Below are 26,049 nucleotides of genomic sequence, written 5' to 3'. Positions count from 1 at the left end.
GGACAATTTACAACCCCAAACCCCTCAAAACTCAGGGAGGTAGGATAGACTCAATGTGCACTGCATCTCATCAGAGGTGACTATTGGGGTCAGGAGCCATCCAGGTGACTCAGCATGCCAGACTCAAACCCCAAAGGGTGTGTGTCTGAATCCTACCATTAGACCAGCCCGTATAAGCTAACAAAGTGTGTCCATTGGCAGAGTACCTTCTTTTAGTTTGGTGCTGCACTACTTAACCTACCTGTGTTGATGTGCCTTCAACACCAAGTCAATTCACACCTCACCTTGCAGCTGTCCATTATGCCTACCATTTATTGCAAACAAAGCATAAAAGGAAAAAAAATTACAAATGTATATTCATTTTTGTGCTAACAGTTTCAATTTTCTATCAATCAACAGAACTAAACTTTAAAGTTTTCATCAAAATTATACATAGTATAGGATGAATAGTATCCACGTAAGAAGGCCTACCTAAACTACCCACAATACATAAACCCTCACTGCATATAGAATGTAATCAATCAAGTAATCATTAAATTTCCTCAAGGTCACAAAAGCTAACCAGGTCATAGAACCTATCAACAGCATAGGCATATTAAATATCATCCAGTTTGGAGATGGCTTGCTTTCAAACTGAGGTCTTTTAATTGCTTACAAGCCGATTCCTTTGCTAAAAACAAATTATCTTGCTGTCACCTTGAACAGGTTCTTAAACCTCCAAATCATTAAAAAATCCAGTTAGTATGGTTCAATAATTTTCATTTGTAGATATCTTGTTTGCAAGGTTGGTGTAAGCCCCCCTCCCCCACTGTGACCCTGAAAGATGGGTCAAGACCAACACATTCGAAATAGCCCACGTGATTCCTCTAAAGTATCTGCAAAACAAACTTGGTTCTGTGTGGCCACATCATATTGGGTCTATATTGCTGACATGCCGATGTCCTTCAATTAACACAGGCTACTGTCCTCTGACCTTGAAAGTAAGGTCAGTCACCAATACACCAACACCTAATCAGGTCTTGGAACCAACTTAAGATGTCTAAACAAAAACCAATTTGGTCCAAGATATCTTGCTTACAAGTTTAATAGACAGAAAAACAGCTTAAAACAAATATGTCTCCCACCTTTGGGGCAGAGAGACACAGCAAGTCAGATTATTCCAGTTTGATGTGACACACCATTTGCTCCAAGATAGACCCATGCTGCTAAATTGGTGGCAAGAAGAAACAAAAGTCATTTAGAGATGACATATCCCTAATCTCACCACCCTGCTTCCTGATGCTGGTGTCCTGCTTAATGTAGACTTCTGCTGTATGTACATCTTATTCTATCAAGCAGTCATTTGTATATACAACCCTCAATTTCTTTGCTACTTGTGGCCAAAAAAAAATTGACAGAAAGACAGACTGATATTACTTACATGAAAAGGGACACTAATATATCAGAATATACATTCTCATTTTTAGTCTATGTTTCAATCAATCTACAAAGTAGGCCAGAGCAACCAGATTTTGGTCAACTACACACATCCTTAGTAATTATGCAACAATATTTTAAGTTTGGTGTGAAAAGGTGTTTTAATACAAGAGTTAAGTAGGAATGAGGATGGACATATGAAAAAATCGATTAACAAAGCAAATGCCAGATATTGTCCCTTTTTGAAATAGGTGTATAATAACTAGTATAAGGAAACTACATACTTTTCCTGACTTCAACTGACTGTCTTGCTCTTTTGTTTGGTCTTTGGTCTCTTTCTTTTCACTAGGTTTAGCAGCATTTGATTTCTCTTTTTCTGACTCTATCTGGGATAATACAATGTTTTTGTTCTCTGAAATTTTGAGAAGCAAAATCATAAATGCAAAAAATTAACTGAATAATTATTATCTTTATAAGAGTAACAGATGGAAAAATATTTACACATTACAGCGGTATTGCAATGTTTAAGAAAATGAATTTCAGACTTATGCTGGAGTACAAAATGTAGATAATTGTTTAAAATAAAAATATTTATTACCATAGCAGTATACTGAAAACCAATGTAGAGATATCAATTACATGTAGTTTAAATCGATAACAGATGTAAACTTTACAAATGCTGAGTCCTTTTATGAACTTTTTGTGTACAAAGAAAATGCTTCATTCTTAGTTTAAGCTGTGGTAAATAATGATTTGCAAACATGTTCAAGCTTTGAAAAAGTGCATATAATTTTTTTCCCCGTTATTTTAAACATATTATATTTGTTAATGTATTAGAAATTAAAACCAGTTTTATTAATTTTACTGCATTTTGTATGGAAAATATATATATATATATATATATATATATAGAGAGAGAGAGAGAGAGAGAGAGAGAGAGAGAGAGAGAGAGAAAGAGAGAGTATGGGGAAGTTAGACCAAAGGTCAATTATGACAAACACAATAGTCCTAATGAATTCCCTAATTTTACTGCTAAAAAATAATGAAGCATTAGATTGTTCAAAATTACAGGCTACAATACCTTCCTTGGCTAGGTAATGTGAGGTTTGCTGCTAAGGTGTGATGCCATTCTAGAACAAGTGAACCAGTTATTAATATAGTCAATTAATTGGACAGTCATTCCAAGTAAAAATGACAGATTTTGTGCACAAAGCCACAAATAGCTATATTTAAAAAAAAAAGAAGAAAAAAAAAAAAGAAATAAAAAAGGGCTATTCATTTTCTATTTTGTGTTCAATGTTGTAAATTAAGAAAGATGCAGCAAATAGGGATAACCAATTATAGTGTGTGAAACCAGAAAGTATTAAAGAACTTTCACAGTAGACCCTACTGTTAATTTTGACAATTGGATCATCATAAATCTTTCTTGACATATTTAAAAAAAAAAGGGATTTAGACATATTATTTAGACACACTTAAGGGGAAAATAAGCAAACCAGAAAGAGAGAGAGAGAGAGAGAGAGAGAGAGAGAGAATACTGAAAAATAATTTGTTCCCTTTCAGAAGGTATGGAAACCTGAACTGCAAACAATCATATTTATTAAACTTTTGCTTTACAGATTTGTGATGGATACATAAAAGCAGCAAATATCAAGCTGAATATGGTGTAATATTATGTAAAAAAAATAAAGGGAATGAGGGTGTGGTTTCCCATGTATGATTTCATAGAACTGCAATTGCCAAGGAATAATTGCCAATAATATGATTACAAATCGGATGTAATTATTTTCTCATTGTGGCATATATAATGTTTTAAAAATATACTGAGATCTTACTTCTGCATTTGAATACACAATACTTCTGTAATTCATCAACTGTTTTCCTCCCCAACCCCCAACCATAGGTTTAGCATTAATATCTCAAATTTTTTAAATTTCCAAAGGACCTCTGTTCATTTCATAACCTTAAAAATCACAAAATCCCTAGAGTATAATCACTACATTAGCCAGTTCTTTGTCTTAATAGGTGACTGCCACAAAAATATCAGAGGAAGCAATACCTGCACCAAATTTTGTTAAGATCATACTTTTAAACATTATCATTTGTAAACAACAAATACCGGATTTTCATTACTATTGAAAAATAAGTTAAAATGTAGTTTTTTGTGTGGATAAAACCAATTTTAATTGTGCAATACTTACTTGCCGCTATTGTGTAGCTACCCATTTTTGTGCCAAAATCTGTCTACAAAGAGAATGAGTGGAAAACAGTCAGAATGACCTTTTGTACACAACTATGTATGTCGCATGGTCATGTGCAGACAGCAAATATTATCTGTCAGTGGATGATTATGCAAGACATCAGAGCTGGGTGGGAGAAGGGCATTTGGCAATAGCAGAAGGTAAATATTGCATAACTGAAATTAGGTCTGCCCCCCCTCCCTCCACTACTGCATTGCTGAATTTGTCAGTTAGGTGGATAGGCTGCTGCTCTCATCAAACTGATCAAAAACAGGAATTGAGTTGTACTAACCGCAGACATCTTCGCTAGTCAAGGTTTCAATGCCATAACAATATCTACACCTTGGTGGATCCTACATATATTTCAGAGCTTTGTCCTAGCAACATCTATTGGATTTAATGAGTTGTCTCCCTCAGTATGTAATATAACAACTAACCAATAGCGTGTAACAATGGAGGCAACTGACTTTAAGAGGATACTTTTGTAAGTTTAATATTGAAAGTATGGCTATATACCCAGAGAGAAGCCATTTCATGTGTATTTGAAGGAAAGGATGTATTTGTATCAACATGGAACGGCAGTGGAAAACTTTATTTATGAGAACATTACAGTTGTGTGCTCCACTTGTCTCGATCTTGTATGAACAAACCTGAAGAACTTGATTTTGATTGGGTACTGGGGCCCAGCATCAAAATGAAATTCGCAGACCTGAAGCACCAAAATATCAGAAAGATCTGCCAAGCTGTAGATAGGCTTAACACATCGGAATTTCGGCTAGTGAAGATGCACTATAGAGGAAGAGGTCCAATTACAGAAAGTTGATGTCTCTTTGTGCTGTAATAATGGACCCCAGAGAGAAACAAAAACACAAGATGTGCTGCAGTGCACCTCCCTAATGGAAGTGAGCAACCTGTTGGAAAAAAACTTGAGACAGCCAGTGTCAATAGACAAGGCATTAATCTCACTTTCTTGTCTTGCATAAGCAAGAGTGAGTAGGAATACGATTTCAGTGTGAGGTTTTGAAAAGAAGCTTCACTCAATGGTTCAGAAAGGGCTCTGTTAATGAACATAAAACACAAGATTCCATCTTGGCACAAGAGGGAAGAAGACAGGTCTCTGGAACTCAAAATACAATGTGATGGCAGCTTGATAACCATTGATAACAGATACTGAACATCTCTGCATCTTACAAAGGAACATAGCGAAATCAGCAATGGAAGTTACAGAGGGGAATCTAGTATCAAACTGTTCCTACTGCACCAATCAGAGAAAATTCTCCACCTGGCATTACAGACCCTGGATGTAGAAGCTCACCTGCCCTGAATGATGCAACTCGCAACTTGACTTGAAAACTTGTTCAGGTGGAGAGATCCTGGTGTTGCAACAGGAGACCCTTCCTGTGAGGTAGAGACCTGGTTTGATTGATCAACAGATCAATCGTTACACCATGATCTCTGGGGCCACATGGTGGCAATGAAGTTGATCTGTGCAGTGGAAGTTCCAACTTTGCAGAGCGTGTGATAACAGTTGGAAAGTTGGGAAGGCATAAGCAAATAGGCAATCCCACTGGAAGCTGAATGCATCTGTTACCTATGCAGTCTGATCCAGGACAGAAGTCATGTAAAAAGGAAGTTTGTTGAGCCTGGTCTCAAATGATGGATGTGTCTGAGGAGACCAAAACAGCATGGCCCCTTATTGTGTTAATGCACCCTTGTAATGCTAGAAATACTGCTTTCGTTTCTAGAGTGAAGAAGTGGAGGGACAATTTAGCCAGAGTCCAAGAAACATGGAGAATTTATGCCCTCTGGCTACATTAAGCACCCCAACCCCAATCTGACTCATCAATGTTCAGATAGGAGTGGCGATTGGGTGTGTGCATGGGAACTCCAACCAGGAATCTGTCTTAATTCATCCACCAAAGCAAATGTTAGTGTAATCCATTCCTAGAGGAACTGGGTGGGGTTGATAGAGAATCTGTGTGGTTTCCACCTTGCAAGGAGGAGGAACTGTGGAGGATGCATATGAAGACATCCCAAAGAACCAACATTCAAGGTTCTCAGTAGGGAAGAACAAGGTTAGTAGATTACAGGGTTGTGCTCGTAGCATCTCTAGGAGTGCCAGGATTTGATCTACCCAATCCAGAGGAACCCAGGCGAAGTAGGTTCATGAGGAAGTTCATCCCCATAAAACAAAGCCCTAAGATGGAACAAGTTCCAACTTCTCAAGGTTGGGTAAGAGACCCAATTAATTTATGGTTGACAAAGAGCAGAAATGAGCCTAATGAGGTAATAAAACTTGGATACTGTGAATCAGCCGGTCATTGAATTACTGGAGAATCGATGTTCCCAGTATTTGGAGGTAGGCTGCTACCACTCCCATGATCCATGTGAAGACTATGGGTGTTGAAGAGATTCTGAATGGCAGAACCTGGAATTGAGAAACTTTCTGTTCTAGGTGAAATCAGAGACATTTGTAGTGTGGAGGAAATCAATCAGGATGTGTAAGTAAGCATCCTGAAGGTCAATGGAGATGGCCCAATCAAAAGGATGAAGAGAGATTTGGATTGTGGAGGTTGTCTCCAACTTGAAGGATTCCAGGTTGAGTGGGGAGAGATTGATATAATTAAAACATTCCTGTATTTCTTGGTGACCAGGATAATTGAGTAGGAGGGTAGACTGATCGTTCAAGACCCTCTCAACTGCCTCTTTCTGCAAAGGAGTGTGCAACTCTTCCCTCAATTTCGCCAAACTGGACTGGGGAAGGAAGATAGGGTCCTTGATTGAGGGGGCTGTGATCTGAAACTGGAGTTGATAACCCTCTTTACGAGAGGACCCATTCATAGTCTGTGAGGCTTGACCAAGTCCATAAGAAGAAGCATAGGTGAGCACTTACAGTGACAAGTGAGAAAAGGATTCAAAGAAGGAGAGCAATTAATTTGCTAGGGTGCTCCCCCTTGCAGTAGGAAAGGAAGGAGGGTTAGAGAACTTTCTCTTGGATCTGCCGTGACCTGGGCACCATGGACCTGACAAGATGGTCTAGCAGGAGTTTGGGCATTTGGACCAGGGTTGCACCTGCTTAATAAACAAAAAAAATGGGGAGCAGAAGAAGAAGAAGGGTAAGAAATGGACCATAATTTGAAGAAGTGAAAAGATCTCTCCTTGTGTACATTGAGCACTTATGCAGTCTGTGCAAGTATCCCAAGGATCCTTTTTGTGGCCACACTGCCCCATACACTGTTCTGACATTATCTTGTAAAAAAGAAATAATGAATGTCATCTGAAATCACTTGTTGTTCCCATAACTAACCTGGTTGCATGCAATGTTGTACCATGTACACCCCTGTGTAGGCACTAAGAACAATGTATGCATCAAGTAAACAACAGAGTTGACCTCTTGAAAATTACCTGTAGTTTTTTAGGATAAAAATAAAAGCAAAATTCACATGTGAACTTTGTTTATCAAAGCAACATTCAAATACATATGCAATGTCAACACATTAATGTGGGCAAACATAAAAAGTATATGATGCGAATTGAAGGCTGAGGAAATGATGTCCTCAACAACGAGCAGTTTCTATGGTTATTTTCCTTAGAACACAAGGACTTGCCTGTAACCTTTACAGTATTTTTTATATATATATATATATATATATATATATATATATATATATATATATATATATATATATATATATACACAGTCAAACCCACTTATCTCGACCTCGGTTATCTCGACAACCCGCTTATGTCGAGCATTTTGGTCCGGTCCCGAAAAAATTCTTCTTTGTTATGCTATTTTTTACCCGCTTATCTCGACCTCTGTTAAGTCGATAACCCGGTTATGTCGGGCATAAGTTTCGGTCCGAAGTAACATGTGGACCCGCTTAATTCGACGAAATGCAACTTTTTAACGTCAATCTCACAGAAATTGTACAAGAAATAGTCAGCAAAAGCGATCGATTTTCAGGCACAATTTTGGTCCGTTACGGCAGTAGTCACATGTTTATTTCATATTCTTTCTATTTTTGGTTCGTAAGAGTAGCTTAATCGATTAGTTTATTAAGAATATATCATGTTCACTACATAAAATATTCAAGGATTCACAAAGACAAGAGTGTGTACAAATTACAATGTAACTTTATTTTACGAAAACGCAGAATCTTAGATGTCAGCTACATGTGTATTTTATCATTTGTATTTGATATCCTGCCGGTAAGTTCAAAGAATTAGTTTACTGCTCGCTACCGGATGTGTTTATTCACCACCCGCGCATCTATTTATTTGCCATCTGGAATCATAATTGATACAAACTCACATTGATGCCTGCGGGGTAAGTAGTCTACTCAACATTAACTTGCTTTAATAAATACTCTTTGTAACCCATGCTAGCGAAAGGAGTGTCATTTGCACTCACAGTCAATGTACATGTACATGTACATGTATTTTCAAAAACATTTATTGATCTTTATCTGCGAGATACTGTCATATATTAACCTGGATATAATACAATCTTGGTTAATTTGCACCTAACACCGCGTTATGCGTGAATGGCGGGTGCCTGAAAGCAATCGGTGGATGTTTCTCTCTCACTCTCTCGTTTGTGATTTTCTTTGATCCATTTTTCAATCTGATAACATATTCAAACCTCTGAGTACAACCAAACATGATTTCTTTTTCAATATTCACATCAATTATAAAAATGCGTCGTGTGTTATCTGACATAAGTGATGCACACTACAGTAATGGATGCATACGCTACATGTGATATAAGGAGTTCATAGATATATTTTTTCTTTAATAAATTACTTATGATGATAAAAAAGGAATAAATGATAACAACACCAGGTTAGTTCATTTCATTTTATTATCAATTAAGCGTTTTGTTTATTTTATTGTAACATGCAGTGGGAGGGGATTCCAGTAAACACCAGCAAGAGACAGGAGTAATGCTCAAGGACATTTTTAAAATTACCGGTTTTTATGAACCCGGATATCTCGGGACCCGGTTATGTCGACGATTTTTTTACACCCCCGACGTAATCGAGATAACCGGGTTTGACTGTGTATATATATATATATATATATATATATATATATATATGTGTGTGTGTGTGTATATAAGGAATGCATGTCCACCTAAAAGATTAACATGAGGTAGCCCAGGAAGCCCTCTAAAGAACCAAGTTCAAATGGGAAAAGGCTAAAAAAGGATTCTTTCAAAATGGAACAGACAGTTGTAACACCAAGACTAATTAAAAACTGCAGAAGAAGACTACTTATCTGTGGTAAATTACAACTGGCATAATTTCTCTGGTGATAGTTTCGGATGATAAACACCAAATTCAGAAATCTCTATGGACTTTTCATACCACAATCAACAATTTTGCTACGTTAATATGCATTCAATATAATGCTTGAAAATTAAAAAAAATGTCACTGAAAAGTCTTTGATAGCTGCTTGAAATTGGTGTTTCATTCTTGAATAGTAAAAGAATTTTTTTAAAACTAGGCCTAGTAGAGGACACTGATGTTCAATGGACTTTGCAGCTCTATAAATTTCTGGTTATACTGATGGTAGATTCTTCAAAACTGACAGAAGCATCAACATTTTAAGCAGAATCATCACATCCTAGCCATCAAACATTTTGTGCTACTTTCATCATATTTCTTGACAGATCAGATTTCTTAATTAACAGAACCCAAAAATAATACTGTATTGTATAAACAATTTTCCACTCATTTTGGACCAGAAAAGTACTACTCTGAAACTTTTTATTCATGGTAAGGCAATGTTATTGTCCCCTCCATTAGAAATACTTGGGGCTACATTGATCTAAATTAACTTAAACCACTGTTGATCCAATGTTTTTCAATAAATACGACACAACACTCGGTTTATTATTTGGCCTTACTCATGTATACATGTTTAGCATTTGTGGTAATCTGAAGAAAATACACTTCCTATAGCCGAGTACTCAACCAAAGTTTGTTTGTTACTGGCCCAGTGAATTCATTAATTCATTTTACAAAGCAAGTCGTTACAATCTCAAATAGGGCTAAGTATTAAGTACAAATGAGTACGTAAAAGACCCAACAAAGTAGTCTTACTGAATATGCAAGTGACCCAACAAAAAGTAAAATTTTAACTTTTTTTTCCAAATGATCTCTAATTTTTAAATTATATTTATAATAAGCAAGATGCATTTGTCTAGAAATTTAGACACTTTTCAAGAACTAATTAATGAGTAGTTTCAAGAACATTTCCAGTACTTTTGGAGTAGACCTAAAAAAATCAAATACTTTTCAAGGTAAAACTACCGTATATACTCGCGTATAAGCCTGTTCACATATAAGCCGACCCCTCCAAACTGAAGTGGTAAAACTGTTATAAAGTGCATGACCCACGTATAAGCCGACCCATAATTTCTGGACTACTGGTACATCACAAGATGCACAAAGTGAGTTCTGAATATGTTTATTTCAGCAAATCACATTATTAAATAAAATGAAAGTAAGAAAGCTAATTTATATGTTGAAATAAAAACAATTCTAAAGTGTTAAGTCTTAATGGAAATTTAATTAATCCTCATTCTAAAATCATGAATTATAAAAGTTCTATCACTTTTAGAATCCTTCAAAATCTGGCTCTGTATCAGACTCGCCAAACAGTTCACGAAACTCGGCTTCTGTTACGGGAGTGCTTTCATCATATACGTCGTCACTGTCATCATGGTCATCCGATAGTGTGATTCAATTGATCAAAATATGATTGGTTTCAGCGTGGACATTGTTCAAGCATTGTGACAGTTTATAACTTTGAGCAGAAACCATATCCACAACCATATCTCATTAAACAATACATCTGATTAGTAAAGTCATTGGCATTGTGCAACAAAACAAAACTATCAGAGATCTCGGAAACGCTTAATTACACGTATTTGGACACCAATTTTTGATCTGGGACGCAGAAAATCCCTGAGGCTGAAGTCCTCTGTATGCATGTTATAGGTGTGCGGCAAATTTCAAAGACTTGCCAGTCCTACTTCAGCCACCTGCTTTGTGGGAAAATGTGATGATTAATTAGCTATGCTGATATTTACAATGGCAGAATTCAGTGACTGAAAGACCCCTTGATGTACATACATGTTGCCATTATAAGAGTACATCAAAAAGAACATGATGCAATAGCTGTGCGGCCAGATCAAAGGCTTTGTTTGACTGGCGGCTGGATGCGAAAATGTAGATATTTACAGTCATTGAATTCAGAGTCAGAAAGACCCAGAGATGTACATGTGGTCACTTATAAAAGTACATCAAATAAACAACTTTATCTTTCGTTACTGTGTTCATTTCCGAATGTATCGGAATAAGTAGTGCACGAGAATCAAGACATGTTGAGACTTAGACAAAATGCCATTTGTAATTTGGATAAGTATTTTGGGGTTAAACGGCAAACTTACGAAGATTGTAACGAGATTCAGAAGAGTGCTAAAGCTGCTAGCATTGATAGTTCGGATAGGACAGTAGCCAATTGTAAGAAAGTGTGTGATGCCTAGCTTAGTGTTTGGAATAAGTCCTGACTTGGATTGACAAAATTCAGTATCACTGATGGACGAACAAGAGATATTTAAGAGGTACACTGACTGACCATACTTTTTTTAAAATGCAGCTCGCCTTAGCCGGGTTAGTTCTAGTGTTGTAGCAAAATATATTTATCAATACATCAGTAGCTAGGCCTAGTTTTGATATCAATTACATTGACAAACAAATTCTTACCCATTCACAAGCATATGTTTTGATAGCTGATTGACCATTAACCGGTACTTTTCCGAGCAAAGTAGCAACTACCAATTTCCTGCATGATACCCTTTAAATGATAAAACACACGAACTTGTGTTTTAAGATCAGAATCAGTGATTATTAACTGCCTCGTGTACACTATTTCGTCATAAAATTAGTTTGAAACTTTAAGTGAACCATTAGACCTAACGGGAAATAATGGCGGACTTCGCTAAGTCTGGGATGTACCAGTTTATTAGATAGTCTGTTTTTTAAACCATCAGGCAACTATTTTCAGAAAAATATACAGATCATTGAAAGCAAAGCCAAGGTATTATTTTATTAAAGATTTAACTTTAAATTGAAAATTATGTATGTCAGAAAACGTATGGGACAATGCTATGTTGTGTAATTCGTGAGATGCGCTTTAAGGTCTAATCTGTTTTCCGACCTGACACGTATTTGCGAAAATATGGAGAAAAAAACAGCAAATAAGATACTATTTAATAATTGCCTAAAATTACTACAATGACGTAGACAAATAAATAAACCAAAAAAATTGCGATCATGTCAATGGACCATTTGTAATGAAGCTATATTATAGTGAGTGATTACATTATGAAAACCTCTCCTTCTAAAAATAGATGCACGTACATTTATGTTGATTCTGTAGGAAAGAAGGGACTGCAACTTTTGATGGTGGGATTCCTATTTTTACCAAAATAGGAGTCATGGACTCCTAGTTTTAAAATCCTAGCGCGATCTCTGCATATTATCCCCGAGGCATTTACCATAGATTAACCATATGGTAGCTATTGTACAACATTCAACCGCTAACAAACCACTTTGCTTTACTATTAACTAAACAACAGTAGTATATAAACTGTGGCTGCCAATTACTTCTAAAACAGTACCTGTCAAAGAAATTCCACAAATTATATTGTTTTACAATTATTCACGCCGACTCGTATATTGCCGTTATTTACCCTTCCTAAGCGTGCGCGCAACAAACCCCTATGGAGCCTCTCAATATTGTATTTCTACTCTCGATCAAAATGTTTGTCGTATATACCTTCAGCATCGTAATTCTTTTATTTTTTTACATAGATTCTTTTCATATTTACACTGAAATAAGCTAGCGTGTATTTGTACGATACCGTAGAGTTCAATGATTACTGATTAGCTGAGGGTTAAATACTTGACTGGAGATTACTAATATGGCGGTTCTTTTGGAAAATACATGCACCACTGTGGCTCAAATAACACGTATGGCTGCATTTTCTGGTGGATGGACATCTGTCAAATAGACGTCAATATGTTCAAACATGTTTTTCATTCCTTATCCTACCACTTAAGTTAGAAATGAAATATTTGTTTCACTTCACGACAGCACAAGTCTTACGAGCCATGTGGCATCATTAGGCATGTGATCTCATCTTCGGCAATCGACAAAAACAATAAATACTAAAAATCTAGGGAAAAAAGCATTAAAAATTTCAGACTTTTTTTTCCAAAATTTTTTGGCTTATACGCGAGTATATATGGTACTAAAATGCAAGCACTTTTCAATATTGTGCAAAACCTACAGTGGAATGGAAAAGTGCAGGGTAAATAATTTACCAAAACCTGAAGATAAGCCATCCAATGTAGTTCTTGACAGACCTTCCATATAATGAGTTTTAATTATCTTTGATCCTTTAATCTCAAACGGTCTGAATTTGATACAGCTGAAAAGAAAGTATGAAAATGCTACTAACGCTGCAAAAGTATAGGAAGTTTCATCCTTAAGGGAAAAATATTATAAAAAAGTATGTTCTAGTCAGCTGTCATTTCTCATTGCTAACCCTAGCACGCCCACAGGTAAAAACAAAACACTTCCCCACCAATAAGTAAGATGCTGCCTAATCATTTAAACATGCATGGTATTCTTTTTTTTTATCTTCTTCAGTTTTCTAAGGAAAGCAAATTCAGAGCTCAAGATAATTACTTCTTTCAAATGAACAAAATAATCATCATTTTGATATCTCAGTTACCAACAATTATCCATTCATATGGTAAACATTGTTTCGAACTCGTGCTTCAAATCTATGGTTCACACTTGCTTGTTATTGTCAACATACCCTTTGAAATAGTACAGATGTGCAATTATTACTTTTGTTATTTTTCATTTAAGTAAAGGCTTCACGAATGCATCAAAAAGTGTGTACTGTGTCTTAAATTGTCTGTTTTTGCTTCACTGATGACTCTGCTTTATGTTTTGCAGTTTTCTATGGAAAGTAAATTCAGAGCTCCTGATAATTACTTCTGTCAAATGAATAAAATACACATCATTTTGATATCTCATTACTATGGTAAACACTGTTTCAAGCTCATTATACTTCAAATCCCTGGTTCATACTTGTTTGCTATTGTCAACATACCCTTTGGAATGGTACAGCTGTGCAATTATTATGTTTGTTATGTTATGTATATTTAATTTAATTGTATGTCTGTCAGTTTTAAATATTTGTATTATTTTGTTAGTGTAATGTAACATTGTTTGCTGGACTTGACCTTGTCCAAAACTGAGTTCATTTCTGCTTGAGCTGACTGACCTTTTATTAATATAATTTCATTTATGTAAACAACTAATAAAAGCTTCATTATTCTCTATGTGTATGAGCTTAATATCAGAAATATTATTCAGGTAAACAAAGAAGGAGTAAATATGTTGATCAGAGACAAGGTTTTAGAGATTCCTAAGTGAATTTTGTAGGCTATTATGCTGTAAATAAACAAGGCTCATTAGCTCATTCTAGAAGGTTATTTTTCGTTAGGTAATGATCGTTTTTAGAAAATGCTAATTGTGACCTGAGGTCAAACAAAGAACTATATTATCTTGTGAATGTGAAGATTTTACCAGTCATGCTTTAACATCTAGCACTTTAAGATGTATTATATTGTGACCAGTTTGGGCTGAATTTTATTTTCTTCAAATTACTGAATGTAAGTGATTTATTTCTTTGCAAACAGAAAAGTGCTCTGACAAAATTCTTGAATAAAGACATTCATTGGAATTAATACTGAATTTAAAAATGGAATAATATTTCTGTGTTCAATGAGGCTTGACACATCAGCACTTCACGGGCCATAACAGACATGTCATTGCCTTCAATTTTGGATCTCTTCAGGGACTTGAACTAAGTTTTATTCAGGACTTTTTATTACTAGGACTTGTGTCTTTAATTCTTGGATTACTTCTGGATTTAATTCGCTATACCATTATGTTCATTCTTCTCATATTTCACTTTGTATTCTAGGGAAATAAATTATTTGTTAAAGTTTACAAAGCTTTGTCTTCACTCTTTTTTGTTACTTATTTTAAGAGCAGAGACTTGTAACAGTTATTTTTCATTTAAGTAAGGCTTCAAGAATGTATCATAAAGTCTGTAATTTGGCTTAAATTGTCTGTTTTTCCTTCACAGAAAGCTTCTTTTTTTGTTCTCTACTAGACAGTAAAGGCATATCATAATAACTGAATGTTATATTGTTGTTTACAACTTGCACCGTTAATCACCTATGTATGCTTTTGGTGTTGTAACATGTCAGTAGGTTGAACTAAGCATGGATCATTAATTCAGTTTTACCAGCTGAGAGCTCCAACTGTACCAGGGAAATGCACACTCTTTCAAGAAATTAAGAAATGAAAAAGGCACTGGTATTTGAAAAAAAGATTTTGATATAGTCTTGAAGAGTTTGTTCTGACAGAGTCTTTAGAAACAAAAATATCCTTCATTTTTATTTGAAAAACAGCATATTAAAACAAAAATCAATATTTTCCTTTATTAAGCTGTAGCTTAATACAGCAATTAAAACTAAAACTAACAAAATAAAGACTAGATGCAACAATGTACCTTCTGAAACACATGCTGTATGACTTCTCTAGTATAAATGAACAAATTAAACTTCTTCAAATCAATAGTCTTAAGAGGTCATGTCTGTTCATTACTAACTAATTCAGTAATGGGTGGTGTAGTAGATTACATGTACCATCAAATGGTATTTAGATCCATCTACATCCATATTCCTTAAGAAGGTAATTATTTATATGCTCAACAAACACATATGGCAAAAGTCAATGCTGAAGTACATTTACATGGATTGAATGTCACACACAGTGATGTCATATTAAAAAGTTATGCATCTTACAATATAAAAATCTATACTACTACCCTATGATGATAAGACCCAATGTGCTCTTTATCAGACCCAGCTTAGTACCAGGTCACCACTGTAAAAGTCCATAGCTATCAAAAATTTGTTGACATTTAATGTGCAGAGCATTCAATAATCAGGATTGGATAGACTCTGATTATATTGTATAAGTATTCAATTATATCACAACATTTAGCATTAAATTTAAAATGTGTAAATGCAGCTGCATGACCACACTGACATTATATCTCAGATAAAATTTTCTGGGGTATTTTAATAAAGTTTTTGCAGGGGTTGGGGTGTGTGAACTACTTCACTAATCTTGAAGAGATCTGTATTGTTCTCAGATACAATTAATGAAAAAGCTGGATCGTATTAAGTACCGGGTAGTACATGTTTGTCTAGAGGGTCTGCACACCACTCTGTGTTCTGTGTGAAATGATTCTGGAAGTGGCAGAACATTTTCACAGTTTCTTAACTTTTGTGTTTAACAACTTTTTACCATACATATTAAAAGTTCTGCACAAAATCAAAAGTACTGACTGTGCAGTAATTGGTTCCATGCAGAAAATGGATAGGTACAAACACTCTCTCATCACAACAAGAGCCGAAATAAAATTTAAAAAAAACTCAAGAAACAATCTCAAGTTGTGAATTTCACACATTTTTGAAAAATAAGTTTACTTAAGGCTACTATAATAATAGGTTTGATTTTTCTTTCTGTGGAAAGAGTTGATAGCACAAGACTATCAGACACAGATCTCTGTACAGTATTTCCATCAATGAATAGCAAACTTTATTAATGTTGAGAACCAGCCCTTTTCTAAATGATATGCTGCCTGGCTACTAGTTTGTAATCGTCTAATCAGACAAATCTGTTTACAGAACTGTCTGAATGATCCAGTGCAGTGGATAATCAATTGGTGAGAACATATATTTTTTACTGTTCAGCATATATTAAAGAATACAACTGATCTTTATATGTACTGGGTATATCCATACAAGTGATGCATAATTTGGCACACGTAGTTCTGGCAGAACTTATTTTTATCTCCCAAAATGAGTAAAATACAGAGACACACATGCTATCAGCATCTCTGAATATTTTTTGGTTACAAGAACAGTTTTCATGAGATCTCTAACCTTACAGCCTTTTCCATCATAATAAAAATCTTTCGTGCCAAGAGAATACCTTGCCTACTCATAAAAATGCTGATGAACATCAAGTATTTATACTGAAATCTTAAGTAATGCCTGTTTGATTCCATTATGAAATATACAGATATTTATTTTATTAAGCTAATTCATTTTGTGGCTAAATATGATCATAAAGCTTTCTTATTTGTCTTCTGAAGTCTTGTATTTATATATGGACAATAATTCAATTATCTGCTTTACATCACAAGTTTGACTAGTGTTTGCTTTTATCTCTTTTTTAAATGTTTGTGTCCTACAGGTAGTAATAAAATGAGAACGGGTGGTCATCCTGTCATGTTAAAATAAAACATAATTATTTCAATGAATATTAATTTAACACAGAAACAAGTGTCAAAATTTCTGAACAATTTAAACAAAATGCAAAAAGTTTTAACTGAATAGAATAGGTTCTATGGATGATATTTAGACAAGAAAATAGTCAAAAAAGATAAACATACATAAATGGTCTAACCCTTATCTGTGGTTTCTTTTCCTTCTGCCATAGCTTGCCAGTTCTTCTTGTTATTCAGGACACCCTCATAAAGAGGATTCAACTTATGGGAGAGTTTTGCAAAAATCTGCCCATACAATGAGAGAGAAGAGAAATGGGTGAAATAAAAATGTTAATATTGCATGTTAACATATGACACAGTTAAAACTAGAGGAATGGTGAACAATTTGCTTATTTACCCCAGCCTCGCTGTCCAAAAATAGTGCTATCACTGGTCAACATCCATATCTTCAGATGATGACCATATCTATCTTCCAAGTTTCATAGTGATTCATCAGAAACTCTTATACTAGTGTGTTCTCAAGATTCTGTCATACAGTCTGCATTCAGCTACAGACAAAAAATGATCTATAACAATTTAAATAAAAATTGTGGCAGCAGCGAGTTCTTGCTATGCACATCTTCATATAATGACCATGATATTCACCAAGTTTCATGGAAATCCACTGAAAAAGGTGACGACCATAACATAAAGTTTACCAAGTTTCATAGCAATCATCAGAAACTGCATGACTAGCTGTAATCACAAGATTGCATGCTGAATGGCAAGATGGAAAAGTAGACAGACATTATATTTCTCTTTACACACACACACACACACACACAAACACACAAGTGGTGGTGTAAAAACACTACAAATGGTTTTGCCTACAAGAACATAATTAGTAAAGTCTTGGAAATTATTTTCTCTCGCAGGACTATTCCATTGTTACAATTTATTAGCCAAATTATGTGTGGTAGTATTTGAATTAATTATTTGTCAGCATTCTGCCAAATAGAAAGCTAGCTTGCAATCACATGTCAGTATGGGTTTGGTTTGCTTAAGACATGTTAGCATTTTGTTCTTGGTAATGACCCAACAGTACAATCAACTGCATACTCAACTGCACGAAAGGTACTGTATAAAGTAAGCAAAGTAATTACTCATTAGAAGATATGGCAATGTGAAGTTGAGTAATTTTGGGGGTGCAGGTGGGGATAAAACTAATTTTTAATGATGAAAGACTTACATGCTGCTATTGTGCAGCTTTGTTTTATGGCCTGAAAAACCAACCTATTTGATGTAATTACATCCTCCTCCAGAGTGGGTAATTGTCAGGATGACACAATCCCATGGGTGAAAGTGGGGAAAAACATCAATGCTAGAAAGAAAGTTGGGCATTAAGGGAGGACCACCTTTGCGGGTCCAGGGAAAAGCTCTGGTGGTGGGTTGGGGGCAGAGCCCCCGAAAGCAAAAAAGGGTAATTTAGACATATTTTTTGCATGAAATTTTGATATATTTTTGCATGAAAAATGTTGTTCAGCAATCCAAAACTAATACACAAATTTCCATTAAATTTTTTTTTATAAAGTGCTTCCTGTCTCAACACACTTTTTTCTATTAATACTCTGTAAATATGAAAATTCAGGAGCTAAACATAAAATTCATTTGAAACATTATAAATCAGGATTTATTTCAATAGATACACTGTGTGTATATATATATATATATATATATATATATATATATATATATATATAGTATGTATGCTGTATCAATGGTATACCATGAGATGTATACATTTTTCATTAAAAGGAAACAAGTCTTGCATAGTTTCCTTTAATTTAAAATTTATACATCAAGTGGTATATCCTTGATACGGTGTACATACTATACATATATTTTATTCCTATCACGTTCAAATACATATATTTGCACTCTGAATGGAGTTACAATACGCTCCGGACAACTGTGTATTGACCAAGTGAATGAACTCCTCACATCCCTGCAAGTGCATCCGCTACAAAATGTAGTTCTACGATTTTTCTTGTTCTTCACAGTCACATATGCAAATTGGTAAGTTAATTGTTTTTTTTTTGAGTTTCTATTTTCATTCACATTTATTAAATCAATATGATTCACTCTTCATTTATACATAAGATTCGGTTTTTATGAAGAAAGTAGTGCTCTACAAACACGTTTAGCTTCTTGTACACTGAACCTGAACTGTCAGGCATTCACATGTTGGCATATGGAAATTAGCATGGAAAAGAAACTAAGCAAAATGACGAACCAACATGAGGCAATTTAAATATTTTAATATACTGACAGTTCATCTAAGTCATTATTCTACTTTAATTAACATTTCTAAAGACTACAAAATTTTCTCATGATCTCTCTATCCTTTTTTTCTCCTTTGGATGGTTTGACTAAACTTTACCAGCATTCATAGGTCCAGAGACATCGTTGTAAGACACAAGTGAAAATCCCCAACAGTCATATTTTCATGGACTTTTGTCTGCATCTAGCTAAGCAGAGAGAGAGAGAGAGAGAGAGACAGAGAGAGGGGTGGGGTGGGGGCAACCATTTGGACATTTTTGTATTTAATTAACCCTTTACCTCTTAGAGCATAGTTACAAAGTGCAGCGCGCTATAAATAGAACACCTGTTACCTATTCAACTCCATACGCATAGGCCTGCCTGTTAACTGTTAAGCAATGTAGTGTATGTTACGTTTAACAGCAATTTTAACCATTTGACATTTTTGGTACACATCTATTATGTGTGGAAAAATTGAAGAGTAAAGTCCGATTGTTATAGCTGTGTAATTATTTTTCACGGAAGAATTTTGTTATGTGCTTTAAAATCTTGAGAGAACTCGTTCACCATCATCTCAGTAAGGCCGCATGACTAACCATAGCTACCATTTCTCATACTCGAAATTGACAAGTTTTTCGTCTGCATCTGCATCACTAAGTCATCTGAATTTGATAATTTATAAAAACTAATTGCTGCCTACATCAATATCAGAGCCTTTACCTAAGTTATTGAATCTTTCATAGTTGTGATTCTAATCATGAAAAATTTGTAAGTACTGAATGAAATCCGCGACCTCCATTTTGGATAGTGGAGATTACGACCAAGTTACTTTAAATAGCAGATATCGACCAGAGCATAAACAGTGACCATGTGATCTGATGTAATTGTCATTCGCAGAAATGAATGTAGTATCTAATAAGGGTTTTTCCCTGAAGGTGGCACTATGAAAAACCAGCTTAACATGGCTCATGTTTACAGCAGGCGTCAAAAGGCACTTCCATGCGAATGGAGTAGAGGCGTCCAAGGGCGCTTGCTTGAGGTAAAGGATTAACAATTCATTTTTAGAACATTATAATAGGTTTAAGAAACAACAAAGCATTAAATACACTAAAGTATGCGTGCCTCATAACTGACAAATTTAAAATGGAGGCATAGTGTCGACTGGCTATTGCAACTACATATCACTAATATTATGAACACAGTAGACAGATCCCAAAGAAAGAGTAAACATAGTTATGACGAACTAGATTACAGTAGGTTACTTGGTACAGTTTAGTTTTAATGTTTTCATCCAGCACATTGTTTTTCTCTTTCACCCCAGATTTTTGTTTACTTTGTCCCTTATGCATGAGAGAGGAAAGCGGAAATAAAAAAAAGGATTCCGATGAAACTGTGTACCATTTTAATTTTGTTTAGAAAACTGGGACTATTAATACCTTTTATCATTATTTTCAAGTGTCATCTATGATTACCTTCTCCTAATCAATTCTTTATTATTATTATTATTATTATTATTATGTTAATAGTCTTCAGTGTGTGGTCCTGAAAGGAGCCCTCACATAAGGTGCACAGACTGGTTTGGTCAAAGACAATAAAACACAAGATTACATCTAGATCGACAAGATGTGAATCTGAACTGATTGCCATGGAATCTGAACTGATTGCCACACTCTGAGAGAATTTATGTGTGATGGAGATTAAAGCTCAATAGATCATGATAGTGGATACTGAACATCTTTTGTTCTCAAAAGAGGAACAAAAGGAAATCAGCAACATAAGTCAAAGAGGGAGATCAATGCGTTTCCAACTGCTTCAATTACAGAAGATCCTCTACCAGGCATCATAAACCTCACAGGTTGAAGCTCCCCTGGCTTAAATAGTATGACTGGTGATTCAGCATAAAAACTTGTTCTGGCAGAGAGATTGCTTGAGATGATTCAAGTGTGAAGGTAGAGAATCTGTGGACTGTAGTGGAATAGCAATCTCCTGTGTTGCAACAGTACTAGATCTGTCCTGTAAGGTAGGGAACCTGGGTCAATTAATCAACAGATCTGAATGGTTGTTAAATTCGTGGCAGCTGGGGCCACAATGGGGTGATGAGAATGATCTGAGTAGTGAAGTTCAGACTTTTTGCGGAACTAAGGTAGCAGACAGAATGGTGGGAAGGTATGTAAATAATAGATCACACTAAGACATCCACTGTCCATGCTCCCTGATCTGGTACAGGAGAAACATAAAGGAAGTCTGTTGTTGAGTCTGATCACAAACAGATCCTCCAGGGGTCTTCTCCACAGCGCAAAATGAGACTTTGTTATGGACTGATGAAGAGACCACTCCATGAGGATAGCTTTGCCATTCCTGTAAAGTCTATCTGCTAATACCAGTATCTTCCTTCCTGGAATGTGTCAGACTTGGAGGGTGATGTTCTCTGAGGTGACCAAGTGGAGGAGGTTCCAGACGTCCATGCAAAGACAAGGGGCATATATGCTTCTCTGACACTGAGATACACTATGACAGACATGTCTAAGGAAACCATGACACATCGACCCCTTATTATGTCAATGCATCCTTCAACCTCTAGAGATACTGCTTTCATATCTTGGTTCTTGATGTGGAGAAATGATTTGGCGCAAGTCAAAACCCTGAAGAATTATGTCCTCTGGCTCTTAAAGCATACTGAAAGATGTAGCCAAGATGTCAACATGTGAAGCTAAGGTGACAAGTAGCCTGTTTTTTTTTTTGTTCCATGGCTTCAATTGTTTTGATGGAGAGGACTGCTCAGGCTCCAGTTGAAATATTCACTCTGGATGATCAGTGTCCAGCTGGGAAGGCTTAGTATGCTAGTCCAGGAAATGTACCCCGTAAATGGCAGGAGAGACCTCGAATCTCAACGTTGAGGGTGGGTGTGTGTGTGATTTAAACTTTTTACGTAGCTTGAACATTTTTTCCAGTCATACTGCTTTGATGTCTGCAGTGTAGCAGTTTAAAGTGATGCCTAGCACTGGGGCATCATACCACAGACATGTAGCATGCGCAGCTACTCAGACATCCCCACACAGCTGAATTGTTCTCCACGCAGCAGATCAAAATTACCAAATATTCAATTCATCATTAATGCTCAAGTCACCATATTGCTTGCACAATGAAGCGTGCATAGCATGCACATCTACCATTTGCTTAGAGGGAATGTTGGATGTCCCACCCAGTCACTTTATCCTGACACCAGGCCGACCAGTCCTAACACTAACCTCTTAATGCTGAGCGCCAAGCGTAGCTGCTGTTAGTATCAGTTTTAGAAGTCTTTGGTATGTCTTGGCTGGGGTTCGAACCCATGACCTCCCACATCTGGGGCAGATGCTCTAACCACTAGGCCACCGGAGCAGTTCTCAATGCTGAGGGAGGGATGGATGAGCCTCAATGTAATGAGCAAAATTTTGGCCTGCCAAGAACCTCTCAGAGATTTCCTTGATCGTGGAGGAATGAGCAAGAAGCAAGGGGTCTGGTTGAGGTTGCACACCGGAGATCTTTTAAACAATAGAAAGAATCTTCTTGGACTGTGTGCCAGATGGTTTTGGATAAAGTCCAAAATACGATTATACATAACATATATCATGGAAAAAAAAACTACCAAATACAAATTAAATATGCATAACAGAGAGAAAAAGTCAAAAATTCTGACCACGAGGGGGAGGGAAGTTTCCAGTACTACCTATATATATATATATATATATATATATATATATATATATATATATATATATATGGCTGGAATAATCTAGATTCCAGGTTTCTGAAGGCCATGATTTGTAATGTGCACAACTGATTTTTTTTAGCACATCTGGAACAATAAAAGCAGTCCAGGTGAGTGTCCCAATGGCCCTTCATGTGGCTCACCCTAGTCAACTGCTCTGACATTATTTTGAAAATAAACTGAAATAATGACAATATATTTTAAATGTCACACAGACACTCTCCTGGTTTATTTTCAATTGAGAAAATGGAATATGCCAGTCTCTCATTGCCCTTTAATGTTAGTCAGGTTGTTGTTGTTATAAATTATACACAAGGTATCTCTTATTCCCCTTAACTCATTCAGCCCCAGTCCTGCCTGTAGGCGTGATGAGGCTGTACCCTACTTTTGAGCTCTGCAGCATCAAGGTCATTTAAAATATACCAAAGTGGGTGGTATTACAAAAAAGCAGACAGATATAGCTCTACAATGATACCAAATAATCTGGATGTTCTAGTTGCACTACAAAATACAGAGGGAAAAACCTAATTTTTTGGACCTGTTTTTTTTTAAAACCCAAAATTCGCTTGTGGTTGGAATCTGACTTAGTGTCTGAATTTTAAACCTTTTGGCCTCAGATCTAAGTCAAACTGTTCTGAACCGCACACAGACAGGTGAACCTTTGCAAAAACTAGGATAAGGTGGACATTTGAAATAAAGAGTGGTCTCCATATGAAAATGATGGGTTCATTAAGCAAAGAAAAAATTTAAAATAAATAAATAAAAGTAATCCAACTTTTACCCTTCTGCTCATGCGCAAGCAAAATAACCAATGGAAAACAATATTTCTAATACAACTAGGCATTAGTCTAATGGAAAATCTGTTGAAAGTCGATGTATTATGATGTATCCAGAAATAGTTACCAAAATGTCTTTCCTACTCGCATTTCAAGCGAAAACGACAAAAACCTCCAGGGCCGAACGAGTTAATGAACTGTAATTCTAAAGGAAGAAAAAGTTACTGGTAAAAAATATTTAAATACAAATGGATAGTGGAATACAGGCACATTTTCTCTCTGGTAGTAATGTCCCTACAACACTGCATCCTTCAAACATGATTATTTTACGCAAGTCCCAGGCCAGGTGCACAAGAGAACTGACAAAAGGGAGGATTACTGACACTGGAAAATTGTTTGTTGGTACCACTAAAGCATAAAGTTGCACAATAGGGATGGGTAAGTAATTTTCTCCTACTATAACAGCAACCATCAGAATTGTGCCCACCAAAGAATTTGAGATAATTTTCTAATTATGGACTTCATTGTTATAACTATGATTTTATGCTCAGTGCCTATATGATTCTAACAGATTCTAACTGTTAGTAGTGACACCAGAACATTAATCCCAGCATTCTGGATATTTGATACCAGAGACTGTCAACAGGTTTGGTGCTGTTGTTTATCTTTTCATGGCTACCCGTACATAAATTTCTCATGGATTCCATATAGAATACTTATGGAATCCATATGGAAGAGATATGGACTGAAAAACTTATGGAATCAGACAATTTACTCCATATCAATCCCATAAGTACTTCACAGCAAGTGAAAATTCCATATGGAATAAAGTTGCAACTTTAATCCATAAGCACTTTTTTCCATATGGAAAGCAGGGTCATGTATTATAGCATCACGGAAAATACTCTCTGAAGAATTAATAACCTAAACTATCTGATTCAAATAGAAATATTGGTGGGAGTTAGAGTACATGTATATATCAGTGTAGATGATGTGGAAGGATAAGTATATACTCATATTAATTTGAAGAAACACATGTATGTCAGTTTTCTTTAATTTATTTCCAATGTTTAAAAACAAAGACATGACCAAAAAATAGAGAAAATGTAAACATGATCAGAAAATTAATATCTGGCAGTACAAGCATAGATGAATCTTTAGACTTAGAAAAGTTGGTGCAATGTGGATTTGGGGCTTGATCTGATGTTTATTCTGAAAAGTGATTTTGTTGGCCTCCTATTAAAATATGCTCTAAAAAAACATACCTTAGTCAAAATTTGACTTAAATTTCAGCAAAATCAATGAACATTTCTTGACATTCACTCAAATGTCCTTTTTCACTTAAATCATGGTATTTTAGATTTTACCAAAATTTCTGAAAATATCAGTGAAATTTTGTAATTGAAATTTCACTGACTCTGCCAATATTTCTGAAAATATCAATGGGAATTTGTGATTGAAATTTCAGAGTTTGTCAAAAATTCTAAAAATATAGTGATATTTTGTGATTGTAATATCGCTGACATTTAAGTAAAAAATATCAATATTAACAAAATTTATTTTTTGTTTCTTGTACAATTTGAATGATTTTCAGCAGCATTTATATTCCCCGTTTCTGATAGCTGTAATTGTATTGTTTATTTTGGGCACAATAACTTCTTTCCACATCTTTCTGTATTATATTTCTTTATCAAATTTTGTTATTGTTGTTGTATTTTTTTAAAACTTAAACTGGATTTAACTGCCCTCAAACAAGTTTTCTTGTTTTCTGTTTTAAATCAGAATTTCGCTTTTCTCCTGACCTGAATCTGATTTTCCTTGATACAGACCCTTTTTTCAATATCGTCTCTGAAACTTTTTTTTTAAATAATGCTCTATCCGGTCCCATTCTGTGACGTGCTTTCTAACAAGTATTTGTTCTGTTTATTATTTAAAGGATGATCGTTGTAAAGAGCTTTTTGATTGGTCAAAATTTTGTACTTGCCCAATGAATCATTGCGTAACGGAAACTGATGGGAATGCTAAACATGGTGATTCGAGCGGGATACGAGTTTGAATAACCATTTGAAAAATGTGCGGCAATGAGAATAGCTTGAATGCAAAGT

At 35.4% G+C, this 26,049-nt stretch overlaps 1 protein-coding gene across 3 annotated transcripts in view; it reads right to left on the bottom strand.

Annotated features, from left to right (window-relative positions):
- The window catches only part of LOC149795516 (cGMP-specific 3',5'-cyclic phosphodiesterase-like), a 412,811-nt gene that overhangs the window by 13,289 nt on the left and 373,473 nt on the right, over positions 1-26,049 (bottom strand). For 2 of the 3 annotated variants that reach the window (XM_089965316.1, XM_089965315.1), the window contains exon 20: positions 1,701-1,828. In XM_089965316.1, the coding sequence (XP_089821442.1) occupies positions 1,701-1,828 (128 nt within the window). Of the gene's footprint in view, positions 1-1,700; positions 1,829-17,298; positions 17,405-26,049 lie in introns of all 3 variants that reach the window. The other variant, XM_089965317.1, reaches the window with a different exon arrangement.

The sequence above is a fragment of the Sinohyriopsis cumingii genome, chromosome 7, assembly GCF_028554795.1.
Source record: "Sinohyriopsis cumingii isolate HCF-2022 chromosome 7, ASM2855479v2, whole genome shotgun sequence".
NCBI lineage: Eukaryota > Metazoa > Mollusca > Bivalvia > Unionida > Unionidae > Sinohyriopsis > Sinohyriopsis cumingii.
This window is presented reverse-complemented; position numbering and strand designations above follow the sequence as displayed.